The following is a 22,930-nucleotide window of genomic DNA, read 5'->3' as shown; positions in this document are numbered from 1 at the left end:
TTGTTGTTATTGCTCTCTCTTCTTTCTTTCCTTTTTTTTTTTTTTTTTTTTTTTGGCGAAACCACCATCTCCCATCGCGTACGCACCGCACTTTGCTAGGAGGCTGGTTCGTCTATCAAACCATGGGAGTTGGGGCGAGAGTCATTGTCGAGACCCTGGTGCCACTAAACCGCTTGCTCTGAATGTCCTAGGTCAAGAGAGACCGGTTGTGGGGCGAGTAAGGGTACCTTGTTGGTCAAAGACGTCGAACCTCCAACACAACACATTGGCCCACCCACTGAGATGGCAAGAACAATCAATTAGAATGAGATTTGTTGATCGGCGGCGCGAGCGAGACTAGATCCCCGCATGCCGTAGAGTAATATCAATGTTCTCGTGACTTTGTACCTCGAATAGACAAGACTTGCTTGGGACAAGTGTACATAGGTGCGTGATAACGGACCAATAATCGAGCAAGCCGAGAAGTATTCGTAAGGAGCAGCAGCATCTGTCTGTATGCGGGTTGATGCCGCAGCATGACGTCTTTGTAAAAGTGAGATATGGACTTTTGTAACTATTTTCCTGGCCCCTAACTGATCAGAAGGGGGGCGTAGAAGCATCAACCACCTTCTGTTCGTTGACTCGAACTCAAAATACGTGCCAGCCAAGGCGTCGGAAGGGGCTGATGGGCGGGAGGCTGCTCGAGGCGGCCATGATATGCAGCTGGAGAAGTTTTGAGCAAACCGACTTTCCTGACCTGCTTCTCCGATCATGGTCAGCCAATGCATTTATTCATTGTGTCTGTACATACTCTTATACGTACGATCCGGGCATGACAGGCATAGGGCCAACATACCGTGCAGACCGATCGAGCCGTCTGGCAGGGTTCTCGCAGCGTTGCATACCTAGCCGGTGCTGGCGGCGGTTGTCGTGGAACTGGAGCCAGCTCTTTGGGATCAAGAAGGTCGCAAAAGTTTGAATCGGCTGCCGTGGGCTTTTCGCACCGTTTGCACTGTGGACATTGTGGCTTGGTCCGCCCCCGACAGTCACGCAAATCTGTCATGAACCTTGCATGGAACTCGAGCAACGGGAGCAGCACGCACTTTGAAGTGCTTGGACGTCGCCGCAGGTACAGAGTACCTTGTCGAGTACCGTCCATTGATCTGTCATGGCCGTGTATTGTACATGGGCACTCCCAACGCCTCATGCACACCCACGGGTACGACCCATCATTCAACCATGCATTAGAATCCATGCATCCCCACGACATCAGGACAAGAGGGCCCAGACAGGGGCTGCGGGGAGGGGACCAGCCCAAGTTCGGCTTTCGCTGAGCAGAGGCCACAAGTGCCCAGGGGCGTGGGAATGAGGCGTTGGTGGCAGAATGGGTGCCATGGGTGTGATGGGGTGTGTCATGGCCAAATGGGCGCCAGCAGCAACATGAGGCGTGGCATCAGACGTCACTTCTGCCCCATTCCCCGTCCCTGCGGTTATTCATGTTTCTGATGTATGTACGTGCCTGCCGAGCCGGGCACGGTTCATGGCAAGTATCGGAGCTGTCATGGAGGCTTGAGATGGACATTGGAGTCGTGGACTCGTGGTTCAAGGCTTGTATGATCGGCATTGGGCCAGTTCTCGCGCTCCGAAATGCATCAACACTGGCTGAAAACTTCCAAGGCCACTGGTAGATTCAATTCGACAGTGAAGTCTGGCGTTCGGGAATGAACCATTCCACAGTTCTTGGGAGGGAACCACGAAGCTTCTCCCTGCCTAGCACTACCGATCTCGACGGTGGTTAGAAATATGCCAAGCCTCATGGCCCAACCGTCGAAAGAAGGTTCATCCGGAAGACTCCGAAACTGACGGCATTCTCTTCTGCCGGCTATGCTGTGTTGTCTGTAGTCCATGACCCAGATGTATCCTTCACCGAGGCAATGCATGGAGTAGGAAACAGTAACTATCTCGTCGCCCATCTTGGAAAGCCCCATTCCACGCCTGCGTTTTGCCCCCCGGTTGATGTCTTGTATTTCTCGCATTCATGTCCAAGCCCAAATGCAGCCATGCCCATAATAGTAGTGCCGTACCTCTCTCAGGTTCCGACTTGGACCTCCTACTACTGTGGTAGGCAGGCAGAGTACTCCGTACTGCGTAAAGTACCCAGAGGCAGGCAGACGCACACTCCCAAGCCCAGCGAACCCGCACCCCCCCTTGCTCCAGACCATCAAGCCCCTCCGAAATCTATTTTGGATCGTGTTTCCATGATGCTTTTTGACGCGGGGGGTTGCTTTATTATCATTATTATTATTATGATTATTATTATTTCTTCTTTGCCTTCTCTCGAGTTCTCGAGTGGAAAGCCTGGGCCCCGTCCAAAAGCTCCAAGCTCCAAGCATATGGTCGAAGCTGGTCCGGAGTACATAGGCAGCTTGGGCCTTCCTGCACTCTCCCTCAACTTCATCTCCAACTTCAACCACATCCGAGCTCGCAATTACAACCGCACAGCTCAGTCTGGTTGATACACGAGCCTTTGCCCTGAGCACCGTTCTCGAGTGCAGACCCGACCCGTATCTCAACTCATTGAGTCGTCTTGTTTTGCGGCGTATTTCTGCCAACTTATACGCGACCACGCGTCTATCAGGCAGTCTCCGAGAATTGTCCACGGTCAAACACAGACCCCAAGACTCGCAAATAGAGACGTCCGGTGACCCCGTTGTCTCATTCGCCTCAGCTGGGATCCCTCCATTATACAGTTCAGCTTACAGCGGCTCTGCCGAACGCATCAACACGTACCGGCCGTACACGGCGGAACCAATTGACTACTCTCCTCGTCTGGTTCCGTGAGGACCTCTGCCAGTCCAAACTCACTCGCAAAGGCTGTTTGTCGATTCATCTGAACTGCTATACAAATACACACGCATGGGATATACTCTTTGCTTGCGCGCGCACACAGCACATTGCACACCGACCACACGCAAAGACTCCCAAATAGCGCCGACAGTCATCGACAAACTCGAGGCGTCCTACTCCCAAGAGTATCAAGTTGGGGGCAAAGACAACAAACGTCCCTGGTTGACGCCGCCAGTTTCCCGCTCGACCCTCTCCGTGGCACATAGTTGTTGTAAGTTGGCGATGCTCCTCGTCGCCCCTATTCCTGTTGGCTTCTGCTGCCATTTCCCGCCACCTCTGCTGGTGCATCGCCAGAGCTCAAGTGATCTCGGCATCCATTCTTGATGTTCGTCTGCCGCATCAAAAGCATTTAAGTACATGCGTGTCACTACACCGTCACTGTCAACGCCATCGGCGCACTTGGCATTTCTGTTTCGCAGTTGAGGAACGATAACACCGTCTCCATCGGCGCTGCCGGTGTCTTTCCTTGTCCACTTGCTGGCATCGTCCCTGTCTCCCCAAGTCGTGTGTCCATACTGGCCTCTGGTCGATATTGCCCGACCGACAACAGGGCTCATCCTTGCGCTGGATTGGAATATTGTGTCTCCATTTCTGCCTTTATTTTTCATTGCCATCTCTTCCCGCCCGGTGCCCTCCGGCTTTGCGTCTCTTCCCTGCGCCTTGGGTCTAGGGCCTTGGCTTCTCTTGGTGTCGCGCGGCCCCCGGCCAATTCCACAATCCACTTCTAAAGTTGGCTGGTGGAGGAGCCGACTGACTGGTACGCCTGGCTACCGACGTGCGAACAGTCCGTTCTCCATACTCAGCGCCCAGTAGCCAATTGCCTCGGGAGGATCCAGCATTGCAGCTGCAGTCCCGGCCACAAACGTCTGGTCTTGGTTGACGTATTGTCACTGGGTCTCGTCCGGAGCCTCCAAGCGTGTGTGTGCAAGGTTGCAAGTGCCCGGGTGGTACTCCGTACTTGATGGCTGCAGCTGCCCTGTGACGCATCGCATTCATCCATCCATCCATTCATTCATTCCCCAGTCCCTGGCGTTGGAGAGCCCCTTCCTTTCTTTTGCTAAGTCTCTGGTGGATGTGGGTCTTTGCAACTTTCAACAAAAGGTTCGGCCCCTAAACGTACGCCGGTACTGGCATCGATCCAGAAAGAGTCCAGCACGACGCTGGGCCCCTACCCGCGTCATTACCACCACATTCGCATTCATTTCAGCTTGTGCATTTTCTCGACCCTGCACTCGGCCATTACATCGTGGGCCATTGGCGCCTTGCGATTCTCGCAATCTTTTGCAATTTTTCTCTGCCACAGGGCCTTTTTTTTCTCTCTTCTTTTCTCTCTTCTTTTCTCTTTCTCTTGTTACCGCGTGCTCCCGCTTTCGACTCCTATATTGCGACCAAACTAATCGTCTGGCGTGTAAAATCGCAGATCATCCTCCGTCGACCGCTCTGTGACCCTAGCGTCGCGCATCGACTTCATATTCCCAAGAATTTCCGCCCAAGAGTCGTACGGTACTTTGATCTTCTCGCTCCCGAAAAGTAGAGGGCAAAAAATTTCGAGCCGGCCTTGCGTCTCACGGTACTCCGAAGAAACATTGTGCATCCGCGTGCAGCACATAGTTGTTGTCTCTCCTAGCCACGATATCGTCGTCCATCGACACTCTCGCACTACCCGTTTTGGTGAAAACCAGCGAGAATAAGCTGCTGAGCCCCCCTCGCCGGCCAGACTTGGAGAATTCGCCGCTGCCGCACCGCGTACATTGCGAAAGGGATTTGATATTTCGCCTCGAGAGATTGCCAGACCTGTGAGCTGCTCTTTCGGCCGCTTTCTCGGCAAAGCAGGTACGGTACGATTTCTGCCGTCCTTGAGTGACCGGTAGGGTCTTCAGCACGAATTACGAGCGGAAGATATATCACGGTTGCGTTCTTGGCTCATTTCAGAAAGACGACGAGGCCAGCTTATTTTTTGACGGCCTCCCGATCTTCCAACTACCGTGCCGTACTATTTGATCAAAAGTAGAAGGGTATCGTTGTGCTAGCCGGTAAGCGTTGCCATTATTTCCTATCTGCGTTACAAGGACTCCAGCACCATTCTTGACTTATGCAAGGGCGACGGTCAGACTGCAGAGTGCCCAACGACATAGGTGATTTTCATGCTTTTGGCGTCATTGCTCTTGTCCTTTGATACAGACATACTTTGTACAAGTTTAACCAGGAGCTTTAAATCTGTGGTGCTCAACTTGCTGTCACTGGTGCTGAAGTTTCTTGCGCCTTGTTTCCAAGCCAATTCTGACATTGATAGTTGCTCATTGTTTTTGCCTTCAATCATTGGCTCTGTGCTGTGGGACATCATTTTGGCTGTCTTCGCGTGAGTGAATCATTCTGCTTCATAGTGTTGACTTCAGTGGAATCAGTGACTAACCAACATACGCGGCAGACTGAGCCGTGAAGCAATCTCGAGGCGTGCCGCAAGGCAATGGATGTGACGAACATGCTGAATAATAAAGTAGGCTCACTTGCGCACCATTACCAGCAGCAACATTTTGTCGGAGCTCACGCCGATTACCACCATCCTCACCTCTCACTTGTCAAACCAGAACACGGTATGGAGCGCTCAGTTTCTCCTCATATGTCTGAGCATTCCTCGTATTCCACAGCCCATAGCATCGCAAGGTCATATGCCTCTCCAGGGACAATGCAAGCATCTATGCACATGCCCAATACGATGCCAGCTCAAATGTCTCTACCCAACTTTCCAGATATGCCAGGAGCTATGGGCGCGGTCCATGGCATGACCATGCACCAGATGCCCCAGCACAATCAGCCTTCTCCTCAGCCGGCAAAGGCATTCCTATGCGCCACTTGCAGCAAAAGTTTTGCTCGTCGAAGCGATCTTGCACGACACGGTAAGCGGAGATATTGAATCATAATTGAGGAATCGCCGAGTTAATGCAGATGACAGAACGAATCCATACCGGCTTGAGACCACATGTTTGCGATTATCCTGAATGTGGCAAGCAGTTTATTCAAAGATCTGCCCTCACAGTTCACAAACGCGTCCACACAGGAGAGAAGCCCCATCATTGCGAAATCTGTGCCAAGGTAAGTGGGATTTGGAACTTGCGTGCGGTTTTCTTCTTCTTTTGACCATTTTGCTAAACTATCAAACAGCGTTTCAGCGATAGCAGCTCTCTTGCCCGTCACAGACGCACCCACACGGGCAACAGACCCTATAAATGCCCCTACGCCGATTGTCAAAAAACTTTCACGCGCCGAACCACCTTGACTCGACATCAAAATCACCACAGCGGAACAATTGAGGAAGCGGCGGCAGCCACGGCAGCCGCCTTGGCAGCATCCAAAGCACAAAAGGCAACAAGAGCACGTTCCGAGGGAGACCATTTGTCAAGTCATGGGTCGCCCCTAACTACGCCTTCTCCAGGCCACCGCACGATGTCCATGTCTCCCAGCATGGATATGACTACAGCGACCAACGTGAACCGACATCCCGGTGAATTTCAATATCTGCAGCAAAATGGACTTCCACCACATCTACGGGTAGGAAGCCCAAATTCAGCAGCGTCCAACGGGTATACCAGCGGAGGAATGAGGCCCACGTCGCATCCAACGAGTTATGGACCGCCGCCCACTTTGGAACCGAGTGTTGAGCAGCACCAGCCCGGTAGTTCCGGAGGCAGCCCTCACATGAGCAGCGTTGGTTGGCAGTCACCATCGCATGTTCCGTCGCCATCTCAGGGAGCAGGAAGTTATGTGTATCCCGAACCAGACACATATCCTCAAAACGCGGCGATGGGACAAATGTATTACAACGCGTCAGCCCAGATGCGTCGACCTCAAAGCGCTGAACCCGGGCTAGTACATATGGCTTAGGTGGCCTATTTATAGCTCGAGGTTGTTGAATAATGGAACAGTCAAATACACGGGGACCGGCAACGGTCCATTGATACCCTTATCGTTTATTTCACCCACGACACACCAATAGATTATTCCAAGGAGAGACGGCATTTTGGGTCCCGGTTCGCAGCAAGTGGCGAAGCTATTCTCTCTCTCACACACTCAGCAAAGATACTGGGAGTGTTTTGCCGTGCTCATATCGAATTGTTTGCAATGGGCGGACGGGTGCCCTGCGACTCAATCCCTCTCCGACTAATTACACAGTTATGTCATCATTGTTTTGATGAATTTCTGGCTCTTCGGCTTACGTTTGTATCTGTTTTTTTTTCCTTTTGTTTATGCTCAGCCCGGTAGAGCGGCAGCGGCCGATTACATAGGGACGACGAGTGACGTTGCCATTGATTCAGTTTCTTTTTTTTTTAACTCATGTGCTTCCATCTGGCATGACAGATACGAGACTTGCGAGGGTGCGTTAGGATGCAGGCGAATTTTCTAGCAGGAGGCTAGGCAGGCGTCATCAGGGACTGGTGGAATCCGAGAAGAGGGCGCACATCATTGTTATATTCCTTATTTGTATGTAGACTTGGGACAGGGAATGGATTTTACCCGAGTACCAAGAGGTGTTGGACACACCAAATCATAGATGAATTCGTCGCCATTATGTTTAATAAATCCCACTTGACAAACTATTGTGCCAGCCAGAGTGGATCATTTATCAGGAGCCGCCCACAAGGAGCATTAGAAGGGCTAGAAGGATAAAATTGAACAGTATGAAGCTCGAGACATGACTCGTAGACCAGAGACGAGTGAGGACGTGGATTACCAGTGTCACTCTCTGGCTTGACGTTAGGTGCTTACATACATGCATGCATGTGGGCATTCGTCACATTCGGGCTATGTACCCAATAGGAGCTGCTCCGGCATCGACATGCATGCAGCCACATGCTCTGAGTGAAATGGATGGTCTGGCTGCATGATTCGTTGGAAAGACTCAGAGAGGGATGGATGGTGTCTTGTTTTATGCGCACGTTTAGCCATGAATTATGATTACCTGTCACTTGTTTCCTAAACAACTATCCGGAGTGCGTGGCATCGACCTTGGTTTCCAATATAGGCCCTCCTCGAGTCTACTTGGTGCGGAAGAAGGAAAGAAGGAAAGAAGAAAAAACAATATAGATTCCGGCTGGCCTACCTAAGTGGACACTAAAGCGCTTGCCGCAAGGTGCTTTTGTAGGGAATACCGGAGACTTTGTAGGAGCATGTAAATCTACGTTCCTGGCCATGACACATGGTCAGGTGGACGCATCGACACGGCTTATCGGGCATGAGATGAAGGCGTCTGGGGAAAATGGGACCATTCAAAACTTAAAAGAGCGGTGCAGCTCGAAACCGGCATAGCTTCTGACAATATTGAGTTCTGATTATGTATTTGGCCGGGGAATGACGTGGCTGCTGCGCTGTAGCCGCGGAACAGACAATAAGCGGCAAGAGGGGCGGAGTGGCGGTGGACAAGGGAGGCTCCTTCCAAACGAGCGCCGAAGTCGCCTGCGCAATATAAGTTCCCCTCAGAGTGAACCATACTTAAGTACTCTCCATCTGTAACTGTGCGCACGCATAGCTACTTCAATGTTGTCATCGAGTCTGGTACGCTGCAATTTCCATCCTGGATTCCGCCATCTTTCTTGATATGGTCCTGGTCCAAAGACTGTCGCATCAGAATGCCGCTAGCCTACTACCCCTCCATGACGGGAAAAGAGGGCCCCGAGAAAACATGACAACTCTTGTCGTCTGCATGGTCTGCTGCACCATGATTACTGATCACTAATCCAGAGTCCCTTGTCCAGCAAATACAAATCCAACGCCCGCCAGACTAAAACCCGCCAGCCATGCCATTTCTGCTGGGGTCCTGCCGGCACTGCATTGTGGAAATAATGATTACTTAGCTTGGACGGAGGCTTCTCCTCAAATTTCAACTGGGACAGCGTGACGGACAAAAAAATCTGATGGGTGTATAAGTCCTGGCGCCGGGGTGGAGAGGAACCTTCGGTTCTTGTTTTCTATCAACGACCAGCAGCCCGTACACCAGTCGCTTCGAACTTGCCACTGACAGGCGAGACCGAGACGCCGGCCCCTATTTCCATCATTTGCGTGTTGAAAAGCTGCTGGGCGGCTTTTTTGTTCAAGTATATGCCAGGAGTCCTGTGAAAGCCTCACTCGATTTTATCCCACCTTCGACTAGCCGAGCCGTTATACTTCCGAGGGCCCGTTCCCGTTCCCGTTTGCTGAAGCCGCCACGTTGAGAGAAGTGATTACGGTGTATCCTTCCAGACCAGAGATACATCGGTGTACCACATGGCCGTCTCTCAACTTGACAGACTGGATTTACCGCAGACCGCCACCGCCCTGGGGAAACCTGTCTCGATGCCCTCCCCTAACCGGGCGGAGCGGCTGCTCGTGCCCATCGAACTGTTCTCAGACATCTTATGTCCATGGTGCTGGATTGAGAAGCGCAGTCTTGAGGCTGCCATGAAGAAATTTGAGTCCAAGCACCCGCAGGTTGAGTTTGAGGTCGTATGGCGATCATTTTGCTTGAATCCGTTGTTCAAGACCAGTACGTCTACTATATGCTCTCCATCCACTTCCACCCAGACCCGTCTGATCTTTCCCAAAACATCCTTCTACATATCGCCAGTCTCTCCATGCCAATGAAAAACTATTGAACACCACTGACAGAGGGGGGTCAGAATGTGGCAAGATCGCGCTATACGACGAAATGGCTGGCGGCCCTGGCAAATTTCAGCCGCATCTTGACCGTGTCAGCGCCGTCGGCGCACACTACGGCCTCAAATTCTCCGTCACAGGCGACACCGGCCCGACGCGCGCCTCGCAGATCCTCATCGCCAACATTCTCCGCCGCCGTGGACCCGCAGCCCAAGCACGAGTTGTAGAGGCCTTGTTCCGGAGCCACTTCCTGGACGGGAAGGACATCTCAGACGAAGACGTCCTGGTCAGCTTGGGTAGCGAGACGGCAGGTTTGCCCGCAGATGTCGTTCGGTCAGACCTGCGGGATGACGACAACGGACGGTTTGTAGACGACGAGGCGGAGGCAGCCGTGGAGGAGAAGGGTGTCGAGGCAGTGCCATGCGTAACGGTGTTGGGAAAGTACAAGGTCGGTGGGTACCAGGAGCAAGAGGTGTTCGAAAAGCTGTTTGAGCGGATATGGGCGGAGAACGCGCGTGTTTTGAGCAAGCCGTGGGACAATGATTAATGTCATGGCGAGTGTCGTGAGGAGATTTGAAAAATACCCCGAGGAGGCATCCCAGACAATAAAGCGACTGACAGAAATTGTAGAACTGATGGCGCTGGAGAATGGCTCTCAACGGCAGCATCCGTCACACATATTGACGACAGCAGTTGCTAGATGCACACGAGACCATAGCCTTTCACGCCCGACAATGGACAAAGTCACCGTGCAAACTTCAAGATCCTTCAAGATGGAATTAGGTGTATAAGTCCGTGCTAGACGCAAAAAGGATATAATATGCTCCACCACAGTTTTTCGAATCCGTGGTCCCAAACGCCGATAAAATGCTGCTATCTGCGCTTCCAATTTAGCCATGTCCTGTATTAAAAGAAAAAAAATTCCCCAGAGTCTCCCTCTCTCTTTATTTTTTGTCGACTCGCCACCGGAACCTTGTTAGAAACGCCGTAATCCAAAGACTCAGTACATTTGAATTGTACAGTATCAAAAAAAGAAGAAACAAGATTCCCCGAAAAAAAAGGGGGGCAGGAGGGCCGATGATGTAACAATGGCCACTCATCGCCGTATGTGACTGAAATCCTGCAATAAATGTGCCATGTGCACATTTGTCGCCTTTCCCGTCCTCTTGCTCGCCCTCTTCTTCTGCACCTTGGGCTTGTTTCCCGCCGCTTGCTGAATCTTGAGCGGGTCCTCGCTGGTGGGCTTCTGTCCAACGTTGACCAGCTTGCGGTGCATGTCGTCGACGCTGGGGATGGGGACGCGGTGCCACATGACTTGGAACTCGGGCTGGACCGAGTTGTGCAGCGACGGGTCGTCGGCCCAGACGTAGCGGGGGAAGTTGTCCTTCTTGGTGCGGACGACGAGGACCTTGTGCTGCTTCTCCAGGGACGCCAGCGTCTCCTCGCAGTCAGGCCAGCCGTCCTTGAGGTCCTTGACCGAAACGCCCGAGGCGTCCGTCTTGCGCTGCAGGTACGCCAGGAGAGATGTGCCGTCCTTGACGTTGAGGATGATGGGGCGGTACGAGTACATGCCAGTCTTCCATGTCTGCTCGCTCAGGCTGGCGTCTGGCTTCCAGTCCACGCGCGGGTGGCCCCTCAGTCCTTCCGTCAGCTCCCGCTTGTGCTCCTCCGAGTAGCCTCGCAGGCTGAGGTGGTCGATGATCTCGGTGATGCTCTTGGGCTCGCCCTTCTTCTTGAGATACTCCACCGCAAAGGCCATCTGCGTCTTGACTTCGGCACCGTACCCCGTCAGCTGGGGCTGAGAAAACGGCACCTCGGGCGCCAGATCGCGCTTCCTCTTGGCCGTGGGCGTGGTGCTGTCCGATGCGGCGGATGGCGAGGGGGACGGGGGCGCCAGCGACGTCGCCTTGCCGGCGCTCGTGCTGGAAGGGTTCGAGAGCTTCGCGGCCGCCGAGGCCAGCGTGCCGCGGAAGGCAGAGGACTGCTTCTCCAGGTATGAGGACATGGTGGGCAATGAGTGGAAGGGCCTCGAGATGGAGAAGTGGCGGCGCTTCGATAGAGGTCGTGGGGTTGGGCGACGGAGATGAAGGGGCCGTGAAGGGAAGAAGGAAGAGATCGCTGATGACTGCATGTGTGCTTGGAAAGTCAAGTCTTGAGGTTCGAGGCCGCTAGTTGATTCTGCACGCTGATTGGTGCGTGATTCAAGGCCACATCCTGCACTACCGCCATGCCCGTCTCACTCACCAAGAAAGCTTATTCTGCGCAGGCGCATTCAGAAGAGTAGCCAAAAATTTGGAGTCAAACTCAACCTTTGTTGCAGCAGAAATTCTGCTACTTGTTTTGTACCTTGTGCATTCCTGCAAGAACATGTGGCGTTGCTTGAATGGCGTGACATCTCGACCCTTGGCATTGTTCCGAACACTGAACGCCTCTCGAACTCACGACTGAATTGACAAAAGAGGCTGCAGGAAATAAAAAAGAAACAGGGGGTGCGCCGGGTCGGACGCCTTGCTTATCATAGCCTGGGAGTGTAAGCAGCGTCCCTGTGAATAAACGCATCGTCTTGGCCGATTTTGAAACAAATCAGCTGTGACTAACCCCCGCTTGTATAGCCGCCGCGTAGGGTTAAATTTCCCGACGAGGATCATGGAGATCATGGATGACTGGGTGACTTAGAAAGCGGCCCATCTCAACACCCTTAGATGCCACTCAAATGTGTGAAAAATGCCAGATATTTATGTGCAACAAACATCTGCTACTCGGTCCAGCTGGACCAATCCATGCCTTTGCTGCCATGGGCCAATCCTGTTCATTTGAAATCAGTCTTGTTTCATATGATTTTGGCAGGGAAAAAAGCCCAGGTTTTAGATGGGGCCCGTCATTTGATTTGGCGTCTGGCCATGTCATTTACAAGCAGGTACGGAGTACGGAGTACTGCGTACATGCAATGATGGTCCCGGACGAATGAGTGACATGTGATTTCCGCGAGTTGGGATTGGTGCAATCGAACCACCAGGTTTTGCGCGTTGTGGAACATGAGCAGACCTGTTGCATGGTTCTCTCTCAGTTTAGAACGGAACATTGAAAGAAGAGCCGACTGTTGCGACATGCAAACAGGTTTGCATGGTGGCTACCTGCGCCCCGCCTGTGCAGAGAAAGAAGCGAGCTGTTTACAAAACCTTGATTATAATTCTATAGAGAAGACTGGCCCAGTGGACAATATCTACCATTTAACCGAGTACAAATAGACCCCAGCCTCTAAAAAAGACAGTGCTGGACCGCATTTCCAAGTTGCCCGCCGTCAGCCGTCCCCACGAAGACGAGTCTTCTTCTAGGGGGCGAGCCATTGCATAGAAACGCTACCGGACGTCTCAACGGGACTTCCCCTCCTCAACTTTAACTCCCTTTCATAAAAAATCTTTCGTACCCCTCTCCGTCGCCAACCAATCGTCGCTTGCAAGGGACAAGGCCAGCCTCAAGAGCATTACGAGGAATTCATCATTGTTGAAAATGTATAAAAAGCAAAGGAGCATTTATGCGGCACCAGCCTGCTGAGCCTGCTGCTGCTTGGCCATGTACTGGAAACCGAGGTAGCCCAGAGCACCGCCGATGAGGATGATGAAGTAGACACCGATGCCCACGCCAGTGCTGTCGCTGTTGCCTGAGTTGGCACCGGATGAGGTAGGGGGGGCGGCCTTGGGGGCAGGATCACCGGGCTGCAAAGACATAGTTCATGAGCGACTTTGTCCAACGCATATCTTGCAGTTGAGACACGAAATGTGGCCTCGGGGTTGGGGGGAGCGTACCTGTCGCTTCAGGACACCGACTTGAATCTTATCCAAGGTCTCGCGAGCCTCGTCACTGTGGCCAACGTCCTCAAAGGCCTCGGTGGCATCCTGGCCGGCGCAGTCGAGCAAAACTTCTTCGCCACCACTACCATGACATTATTAGCTCGTGGTTCATTTGTCAATGGGGATATGCACTGGGTAAGCGGGCGAAATCATGTCCGTCCAAACAGCGCAGCACTTGTTTTTGGTAGGTAGGACTGTGGTCCGACAAAAAAGGGGTTGCTCCCAAGGGCAGCAATGACGTACGGGTGCTCATCAACAAATTGAGTGCAGTCGTAGATCTTGTCATGGATCACGACATAGATGTCCTTCTTGGTGTTGTGCTCAGCAACATCTTGGTAGGTAAGCTCGACGGTAGACGACATGGTGGGCGGCGGGTGGTTTGCGGCGGAAGCGCAACGGGAGGTGGCTCGGTCTGCAAACAAGGGAATCGACAGGAAATGGCAAAACCAGGGGATCAAACGCCGTCAACGCGCTCGTACAAAGAAACCCGTGAGAGGCGGAGGGAAATCGAGGATGGAATCAAGATGGTGTGGAGAGGAAGACGAGAGAAGGTCCAGGAGCAGGCAATGGCGACCCCCGAAAGCGAGCGTCTTGATGGTAATAGGGTCCCGGTCCAATTGACTATCGGCAACAGGGTCGGCGTCTCCAGAATGCACCAGGCACACACAGTGATGGCACTGGGTTCAATCTTCTATGGTGGCCTCAGCGCGGCCCAGATGTCCAGACGTCCAGATGTCAGTGGGAGGGCGGCCTGTAGGTTGACGGACAGCCAGCCTGGCCTGTCTGGATGCTGGCACCACCCGGTCCTCCAACTTCCGTCCCAGTCGGAGGATCCATGGAACCCGCGGCGTTGGCCAATAGCCTGCTTCAAAATTACTGCTCAACGTTTTTGATTCGTGCGTCACTCGCGCAGACCCCAGCAACAAAAAAAAAAAATACTCGGCGCCCTGGGAAAGAGATGGACAGAGGCCGGTGCTAAAATTTCCGGTGTCTGGCCTGGTAAGTACTTACGCAGCTTCCAGATGTCACCTACTTAGTAAGTACCAGGCAGAGGCAGTGCTCCGCTACGGACTCAGGAGTGTCCTGACTACCGTCGACATGTACCGCGAGGCTGTCGATAGGCGCCGCTGGTTCCTCCGGAGGTCCTGTTAAAATACACCAGACCAGACAACACTCGCTTCGTCTGGCCAAGTCCCGCGACACTCACATGTCGTCTTGTCCGTCCAAAGGCCCGTTCCAAATACACCATGTCCCATTGCGGTCTCGTCAGCATTACTATCCCGGGCCACAGGCCGTCTGGTCCAAGTCAGCTTCCATCTGCCTGCAGCCCCCCCAGCCAAGTCGAATCGAGTCGAGTCTGCTTGGATTTTCACGGGCCGCCTCTGCTTTCCGTGTCGCCCTGCCCCACCTAACCCAGTTCCGAAATGCTGGCGGCTCTGTTCGGTTTCTGACCACGGAAAGCCATGGCCGACTCCGACAAGCTGATTGCCTCTGCCATGCACCCCGCTGCACCAGACATTACGTGATGCCAAGCGATGGAGTCGAACACGCTGCCATGCCGTCCTTCGGAGCACTCATCTACAGAGGAACAGATGGATGCAGATTCCAGTCGGGAATCACGGTACGCGGCCCCGCCAACGATGGAGGACACAGAGACTCGGGCCGTGGTCATGGCGTGCGCCAATTTCGATTCATATATTACTACTCCGTAACATGTGGCAGCAATGTGTTGGCCCATCTTTTTCCATCACTTTGAATTACGACTGGTATCCCCATTCACCCCCGGATTTCCTCTTGTCACATCTGGGGAAAGCTGCCACGACTCGACGGATGTGTGGAGTGAGAGGCCAAGGTGGCGGGCGACACATCCCGAGGCAACTTCCGAACACCGAACGAACACATACATGCAATCGGCTCTGGTAGAGGAGAGCACGTAAAGCGCTGTTTTCGGTGCGTGAGTGGGTGTATTGCATCTTCGGCCTTTTCTGTCACCGTCTCTGCTCCCGTCTCTGCCACCGCCGTCTGTCAACATCAGTTCCACGCACGGTACAATTAACGCGTCCGATCCCTACCCCCTCCGGCCACTAGCATCTGCGCGCTTGACATGTGAACTCTGCACCGGGCACGGAGCTCACAATGACCGATACGATGGTACTTTTTTTTCTCTGAAAGTGTAAAATGTATTCAGCAGATATACTAGCTTAGTCTTGCCGTGACATGTTTATGCAATGCATCACCCACTCCAGTCGCTGCGCTATCCCATCGATCCGACGGAGGATCCCTTAGAGTTGCCCCCGCCGATATCTTGTCCCAGCCTGTAGCTCATCACTTTATCCCATGCAATCTTTTGTCTTGTTACTGGCAACTGTCTGCGTAGCGACTTGAACGCGTTTTCACTCAAGTTGACAAAGCCCTTGTTCAGCTCCTCCTGGTACTTCCTCTCCGTTGCTGAGATTTCTTTGGCGATTCCGGCCCCAGTCCTAGAAGTAATTGAAGCCGTGACGGGCTTGTTGGTAAGCAGGCGGACGTTGCCATCTTCGTAATAATGGACGTCGACCTTGATGGAGCCTTCCAGGCTTCCGGAAGCTGGATCAAATATGTACTGGGATCGCCATCGTCCATTCCTAGAAAATATTAGTCACGGGAAACCGCTTTTGCAAATTGATTACTCCTCCGTGATCTTGTTGCCGGAAGACAGAACGGAGATATGGGGACATCATCAATGGCATTGAGCTCGTACCAGAAGTTGTTTGGGCTGTACTTGTTGGCCACGATAATAATAGCTACTTTGGAGTCGGATTCAACGGGATACGCTCCGTATGACGCGTTTGGAAAGTGCTCCTTGACATATGCTGAAAGACCTTTCAGTGTCGATGTACTGCGCGCTATCAGTTCTGGGGCTTTCCACTCCAACACAGCTCAGTGATGACATACACTAGGTCGACTTGAGGCCCTTCAATCGCATGGGTTTTCACAGCGCTAGCTTTCTGTGCTGCCCGGTCAGCATTAAAAAATACCCAAGCCTCCTCGAGTCAACGTGCCTGTGTTGCGTGGTCGACAGCAAAGCTCGATGAGCTTTCTACGTCGTAATATCGTCCGTCGCCAAGGGCGTTGTGTGAACTGATGACGACCTACTTCCGCCTTAGTATCGGATCATGTTCCTCGGCCGCAGGATCCACCAATTTCATACCGGTTGGCTGCTGCCAGGCAGCTTAACGGTGACCAGTTGTTCTTCGTTGTATTTCTCAAAGGCGGGAGTGAGCTCGGATACAATGTCTGGAGAAGAAACCGTCAAGGCTTTGATGTCTGCAGCGAATTGAAATCAGCAACTATGCGAATATGGCGGCCTCGGAGTGGTCGAACCGGCAATGACATCGGCGAGCTGCAATAGTGAGTTAGCATAATGATGACGCGACGCTGGAGGAGCTGTCGTGAGGAGAGGAGACTTGCCTCGCCGGGAGGAGCTCCCTCCACGAAGGCGGATACCGTCTCGACTTGCGACATGATGCGAACAGGTTGCACCACAGCTGCGTATCCGTTGACAAGGAGGAATGCAAGGGCGTACGTTGAGAGGGAACGGATTGCGCAGGAGACTCGGCCGAAGCATGCGGTCTGAGTGGAGGTTCAGCTGAGGCGGGGCGGATCTCGAACGAGGGGCAACAGAGCTGCTCAGGCACGAACCAGAGGACGGGCGGGTACTTTTGGCCACATACAAAATGCTACCACAGCCATGTACTATCAATTCCACTCTGAAGTGCTCCGTAGCCTCCAAGCCTCGAGGTGAACATGAACATTGCCTCACAGCATTACGCGTCAACGTAACTACTGAACGCCTGTTTAAACATTTATTGTCTACCTAAGCGGAAAACACCGCACCGGCTATGCCCTATGTACAATTATAATCGTCATGATTTCTCTTTTTTTTTTCTTTTTTTTTTTGGTGGTTCTCTTTTGCTTTGACAGTCTAGTAATTGAGACTCTTCTTGATATTTTCGTACACACCTGTACATAGTTAGTACAATTCTTACACAGGTCATCATAAAGAAAGACGAGAAACTTACGTGCAACATCTGGAATGTTAAACTTCTCAAACATCAAGGCGCTGTGAATGCTCCAGCCTGCCACCCGTGCCACAGGAGCTTCCAGCCGGACAAAGGTCTCGGGATCTTCCTGAATAGCTGCAGCCACTTCGGCACCGATTCCGGCGTTGACCATTGCCTCGTGAACGACGAGAACGCGCCCAGTTTTTCGAACACTGGCCAAGACGGTTTCCTTGTCCCAGGGATACACGGTCCTCAAATCAATGAGCTCACAAGAGATGCCCAAGTCTTCTTCGGCCTTCTGGATGGCTGATAGGCAGGTATACATGGGCTGACCATAGGAAATAACGGTAATGTCCTCGCCCCCCTTGACGACTTCCGCTTTGGACAGGGGCAGCTCGTAGGCAGCTTCGGGCACTTGCTCAACGGCAGCTCTGTAGAGAATCTTGGGCTCCATAAAGAGCACAGGGTCATTGCTTCGAATAGCTGATAATAAAAGGCCCTTTGCTTGGATTGGTGATCTAGGCATAACAACCCGGAATCCGGGGACATGGGTGAAGAGACTCTCGGGTGACTGGGAGTGGTACAGACCACCATGACCAACGCCACCACAGGGCATGCGAACTGTCAATGAGCCGGCGTGGACTCCTGTGGCCCCTTCGCGATATCGCAGTTTCGCTCCCTCGTTGACAATCTGATCGAAAGCAGGAAAGACGTAGTCGGCAAACTGGATTTCAGCAACCGGTCGCATTCCCTGTGCCGCCAGACCTATACCGAAGCCCATGATGCCTTGCTCCGTCAATGGAGTGTTGAAGATGCGTTCAGCACCATACGTCTCTGCGAGCTTCATTGTGCAACGAAACACTCCTCCAAACGCAACATCCTCGCCAAATACCACAACCGAATCGTCCTCGGCTAGGGCAATCCCCAGAGCATCGTTGATGGCCTGGAACAGGTTCATCTTTCTGGTGGCGCCGTTCCGTACTTCTGGAGGAATCTCATTGTGATTACCAAGCGCCGGTCCCTTGCTGCTGTGAGCTAATAATTGCGTTTCCGAGTAGTCTATCGGCTTGTTCAGACGTGCTTGTGGCGGATGGGTCGAATATGCTCGAGCGATCTGGAGGGGGAGCCGGATAGGTCTGGACGAGGCCGCAACCCTTTGCAACTGACAAACAGCCTGGCGCTTCATGATGTGCATACCAATCCTACCGCAACGTAAATAGAAGGCGGTTCAGAAAAGCGCAAAAGGTTGATCAAGGATTGGGGAAGGGGAAGAACAAATGCGGCTGTTCTGAGACTAAGAGTTCCCCAGACTTCTGGTAGACTCGGCTTTGACGAACTCGGCTTGCCACGGCCTTTGGATGCCCCACAGTGTACCTTCTCTTGTGCCGCCATTCAAGATGAATAAGCTGTGTTGTGTATTGGAAGGTCGGGCATTGAAGACGAGGTGGCATAGATTGAAATAATGAAAATCATCACTGGTAAGGATGTTTTGTAGGCGATTTTGAAGCCAAATGTCAACATTGGAGAGTCGGCTTCCAGGGCATTGATGACGTAGGACTGGGAGAGCCTTGGTACGAGGTCCACCTCCACATTTCGGAGGCATTGACCAGATCGCTCTGGGGAAACTCCGATGACTGTTACAAGTTTTGTGAAATGGATTGATGTATTGATATCATCGCACGCCTGACAGAATCAGGTGAAGCGCATGGCCGCAAGTATTGAACACTTCATACAGTGGTTGTTGAAGCAATGATGGCGACTGTCATGGTTACGATGGATATTAGCTACCCTGAAGGGATACCGCAGGAAAGGAGCCTCCTTCGGAGCCCCTGATTAAATGAGAACAGTAAAAAATATGAGATCCCCAAGGTCTAAACAAATCGTTGGTCGGCATCTAATTATATCAACCCAAACAGCACTCAGGTTATCCATTATCGTCGAGGTGTAGCCCGGGAAATGATGCGCCATTGGGACTCTGTTGCATCAGGGTTAAGTGTAACTATATGGCACGGGTGCAGTAAAGCTGATTGCCCGCAGACTATACACAATTCGGTATTCAACCCTGGCGAGCCAGCTTCTGCTAGAAGCTTGTACAATATTCAATTACATGCTCATGGTATTTGCGATACATAGTATGCACGACATCATTATTAGTCTTTCACCTGCCGACAAAACGCAGCCCTTGCTGCAAGGATGAACCCTGCTTTATAGGATTCATAACTGGGACGTGGTGGCTGGACGGGTCGTTGCCCTGCCAACCCCTTGGCGCCAATAACCACGATGTCGCATTATCCATATCTGTACCTTGGCAAATATGAATGACGCGGCACCAATATATTTCCTCATGGTATAATAATCGTGTCTTTGCTGCCGAGCCGCATTCCAGCGACAAAAAAAAGAGAAAGACCAAATTTTCACATGGCGACGCAATAATGGCGCCAAGGGAAGGAGCGCACCGATCTAGTCGACGTCGGCACACGGAAGGAGCGGGCGAATCATCGAAAAGGCATCATCAACACAGAAAAAAAAGATCACCTACGAAGAGGCACGAAGCGACATCGAATTCCGAAGAAAGCCGAGAAGAGAGACGACATCGACGACCATCCTCATCGCAGAATCTGTCGTCTGGAGCCCTAGCACAATTGAATAGAGAAAATGATCGACGGAAGCGCAAGGCAGAGAAGGACCGGCGGAGACACCACAGAGGCGAGTACCAAGAGGTGGACACGACGCCGCGATCGACGCCGCAAAAACCGCGTAAACACCACAAGAGCAAGAAGCGGAGGGTCGTGAGCGGCGCCATCATGGAGGAAGGACGAGCGGGAAGGTCTGGTTTAAGGGGCGGCGGCAGCTGGGGGGAGGATGAATTTGAAAAAGGGGAGCTGTATCGCCGCCACAAGAAGAAGAAGCCCAGAAAAAAGCTTTGTGAGTGCGCCAGCATCGACCAATTCCAAACCAACGCCTGCTAATGAGTGCGATAGGGATGATCCTTGGAATCGCCAGCGTCGTGGTAGTCATCATCATTGTTGTTGTGGCTGTCGTCGTCAGCAAAAAGAACGGTGGCGACAGTGGCTCATCGTCACAATCCTCTTCGCTCGACGGAAAGGATCCGAATGAAGTTCCTGCCCAATGGAAAAATACATATCTCGACCCTTGGAGTTGGAAGACCACTACAGACTTCAACGTTACGTTTACGGATCAAATGGTTGGCGGACTGCCCGTGATGGGCTTATTTTCGGAGTGGGACGACTCGGCGAAAGCAAACGACAAGGTGCCGGCTTTGAATGAAGATTGGGGTTCCTATGGAAGCCGACCTGCTCGTGGAGTGAACCTAGGGGGTTGGTTGTCGTTGGAGCCGTTCATCACACCATCCCTCTTCAACTACGATCTCAAAATGGGAATCATTGACGAATGGACACTCTGCCAGCACCTCGGGGCGTCCGCTGCAAGCACTTTGGAAAACCACTATGCCTCGTTTGTTACAGAGGACACATTCAAAGCCATCGCCGCAGCAGGGCTCGACCACGTACGTATTCCCTTTTCGTACTGGGCAGTCGAGGTGTACGACGGAGACCCTTTTGTATTTCGAACATCATGGCGGTATCTCTTGCGAGCAATCGAGTGGGCACGAAAGTACGGTCTCCGTATCAATCTAGATCTTCACGGGCTGCCGGGTAGTCAAAACGGTTGGAATCACAGCGGAAGATGGGGTCCTATAGGGTGGCTCAACGGCACCAATGGACAACTCAACGGCAAGAGGTCGTTGGACGTCCACGACAAGCTGAGCCAGTTCTTCGCACAAGACCGGTACAAAAACATCCTCACACACTATGGGCTGGCCAACGAACCGCGAATGACATTTTTGCAGACGGCCGAGGTGATCCAGTGGACGGAAGATGCGTACAAGACTGTGCGAAAGAACGGAGTCAAGGCACTGGTCATCTTTGGCGACGGCTTCATGGGTCTCGATAACTGGAAGGGGCTGATGGCGGGCTACGACGACATGGTGCTGGATGTCCACCAGTATGTGATTTTCAACGAAGAACAAATCGTCTATTCGCACCAAAAGAAGATTCAATATGCCTGCGACGGATGGACTCAACAAGCGCAGCAAAGCATGAACACGCAGACAGGCTACGGGCCAACCATTTTTGCAGAATGGTCGCAGGCCGACACGGACTGTGCCAAGCACTTGACCAACGTGGGCTGGGGCAATCGCTGGGAGGGTACTCTGAACACGGGGGACCCGAAAACGTCGGTCCTCACGCCGCGGTGCCCGACAAAAGACAGCAGCTGTTCGTGCGCGCAGGCCAACGCAGACCCGAGCAAGTACAGCGGGCAGTACAAGAAGTTTCTCCAGATGTTTGCAGAGGCACAGATGCACAGCTTTGAGAAGGGCTGGGGCTGGTGGTACTGGACGTGGAAGACGGAGAGCGCGCCGCTGTGGAGTTACGAGGCGGCTCTCAAGGCGGGAATCATGCCAACCAAGGCGTATAGTCGCGACTTTAACTGCGACACGGATGTTCCTGATTTCTCCAAGAGCGGGCTGGCGGAGAACTATTAGTTTAGGCATGAGGAGTGTGTAGGAATACGGTGTACGCGGGTGGGAATGAGGAGTCTGTACGGAGTATGTATATACATATATAGATAGTATCATGGGCATGCGGCATAGCGTTGATATTTACATCCTGGTGGGGATATTTGGCATGGGGATTGAGCGGTCTGGGCATCTTGACAGTTTTTGTTGTCGGACGGTTGGAGTTTGCATGGCTCTGGTGTAGATATGGATCAATATCAATTTTGATGCAATGTATCGTGTGGACTCTTGACATGGTATGCATGTATGTATGTAAATGTTGTTGCTGCAGCGGAAGGCGGTCTGTGTTCGGTCTGGCGTTGAGTCGAAGCGGTGGCTGCCGAGACGGATCCCTGCTGCCAGCGATCCTTGGAGTTAGTTGCCTGTTTTGGAGCCGTCTGGTAGCCTAACACGTCGAGTCCACGTAGACACACTTTGAAGCGTGAAGCAGACGGGCTATGCCACCAAGCCACCAAGCCACGCAGAGCCAAGCCACACAGGAGACGGGCCATGATTTCTTTCCTTCTTCGTCATCTTTCTTTTCTTTTTTTTTTGTCCAGAAACGCGGCTGAAGCTAGGACTTGTACATGAGTAGATTTTCAACTGGGTCCCAGCCCGCTGAAATCAAGATTGACCTCCCCCCACTTGTCAAGTTGCATGGCCGGGGCCCCTCCCAACTCCTCCAACGAGCCAAGCGATGCTCCAACAGCGGTATACCCTTGTTATGTCCGTGACTCGACGTTTAGGTAGGCATGCCGTTGGGCGCAGCAGTTCCACGGATAGACTATGACAAATGATGTAGCAAGTGGCTCGTCCACCTAGTCGCTGACGGGAAGGGATTTCTGTTTCTATAGATTTATAGTTTCTATATATTTATTTAGTACTAATATGTTTATAAGCGCATGCATATGTATAGAGCACCATCCTAATGGCAGCGATGCAAAGAC

At 52.5% G+C, this 22,930-nt stretch overlaps 8 protein-coding genes across 8 annotated transcripts; 3 read left to right on the top strand and 5 right to left on the bottom strand.

Moving 5' to 3' along the window:
- Nucleotides 1–1,631: 1,631 nt before the first annotated feature.
- Nucleotides 1,632–1,952, bottom strand: G6M90_00g038600 (uncharacterized protein; the record flags this gene model as incomplete). Its single annotated transcript, XM_066130241.1, has 1 exon — nucleotides 1,632–1,952. The coding sequence occupies one exon, from the start codon at nucleotides 1,950–1,952 to the stop codon at nucleotides 1,632–1,634; it is 321 nt and encodes a 106-aa protein (XP_065986174.1).
- A 3,662-nt stretch (nucleotides 1,953–5,614) lies between these two features.
- Nucleotides 5,615–6,768, top strand: Zkscan3 (Zinc finger protein with KRAB and SCAN domains 3; the record flags this gene model as incomplete). Its single annotated transcript, XM_014691730.2, has 3 exons — nucleotides 5,615–5,783; nucleotides 5,840–5,979; nucleotides 6,049–6,768. 3 exons carry the CDS (start codon nucleotides 5,615–5,617, stop codon nucleotides 6,766–6,768), a joined length of 1,029 nt encoding a protein of 342 aa, XP_014547216.2.
- A 2,376-nt stretch (nucleotides 6,769–9,144) lies between these two features.
- On the top strand, nucleotides 9,145–10,060 carry G6M90_00g038580 (uncharacterized protein; the record flags this gene model as incomplete). The annotated part of the gene is made up of 2 exons (XM_014691729.1): nucleotides 9,145–9,403; nucleotides 9,537–10,060. 2 exons carry the CDS (start codon nucleotides 9,145–9,147, stop codon nucleotides 10,058–10,060), a joined length of 783 nt encoding a protein of 260 aa, XP_014547215.1.
- A 549-nt stretch (nucleotides 10,061–10,609) lies between these two features.
- tfa2 (Transcription initiation factor IIE subunit beta) lies at nucleotides 10,610–11,518 on the bottom strand (the record flags this gene model as incomplete). The annotated part of the gene is made up of 1 exon (XM_014691728.1): nucleotides 10,610–11,518. One exon carries the CDS (start codon nucleotides 11,516–11,518, stop codon nucleotides 10,610–10,612), a length of 909 nt encoding a protein of 302 aa, XP_014547214.1.
- A 1,528-nt stretch (nucleotides 11,519–13,046) lies between these two features.
- Nucleotides 13,047–13,726, bottom strand: G6M90_00g038560 (uncharacterized protein; the record flags this gene model as incomplete). Its single annotated transcript, XM_014691727.1, has 3 exons — nucleotides 13,047–13,229; nucleotides 13,320–13,446; nucleotides 13,608–13,726. The coding sequence occupies 3 exons, from the start codon at nucleotides 13,724–13,726 to the stop codon at nucleotides 13,047–13,049; spliced, it is 429 nt and encodes a 142-aa protein (XP_014547213.1).
- A 1,892-nt stretch (nucleotides 13,727–15,618) lies between these two features.
- On the bottom strand, nucleotides 15,619–16,868 carry CAP1 (F-actin-capping protein subunit alpha; the record flags this gene model as incomplete). Its single annotated transcript, XM_066130240.1, has 7 exons — nucleotides 15,619–15,988; nucleotides 16,105–16,242; nucleotides 16,299–16,351; nucleotides 16,406–16,495; nucleotides 16,555–16,670; nucleotides 16,728–16,746; nucleotides 16,815–16,868. The coding sequence occupies 7 exons, from the start codon at nucleotides 16,866–16,868 to the stop codon at nucleotides 15,619–15,621; spliced, it is 840 nt and encodes a 279-aa protein (XP_065986597.1).
- Nucleotides 16,869–17,328: 460 nt separating this feature from the next.
- Nucleotides 17,329–18,593, bottom strand: bkdB (2-oxoisovalerate dehydrogenase subunit beta; the record flags this gene model as incomplete). Its single annotated transcript, XM_014691725.1, has 2 exons — nucleotides 17,329–17,366; nucleotides 17,426–18,593. The coding sequence occupies 2 exons, from the start codon at nucleotides 18,591–18,593 to the stop codon at nucleotides 17,329–17,331; spliced, it is 1,206 nt and encodes a 401-aa protein (XP_014547211.1).
- A 1,246-nt stretch (nucleotides 18,594–19,839) lies between these two features.
- On the top strand, nucleotides 19,840–21,971 carry G6M90_00g038530 (uncharacterized protein; the record flags this gene model as incomplete). Its single annotated transcript, XM_014691724.1, has 2 exons — nucleotides 19,840–20,332; nucleotides 20,389–21,971. 2 exons carry the CDS (start codon nucleotides 19,840–19,842, stop codon nucleotides 21,969–21,971), a joined length of 2,076 nt encoding a protein of 691 aa, XP_014547210.1.
- Between the last annotated feature and the right edge of the window lie 959 nt (nucleotides 21,972–22,930).

This window comes from Metarhizium brunneum, chromosome 2, assembly GCF_013426205.1.
Source record: "Metarhizium brunneum chromosome 2, complete sequence".
Taxonomy (NCBI): Eukaryota; Fungi; Ascomycota; class Sordariomycetes; order Hypocreales; family Clavicipitaceae; genus Metarhizium; species Metarhizium brunneum.
This window is presented reverse-complemented; position numbering and strand designations above follow the sequence as displayed.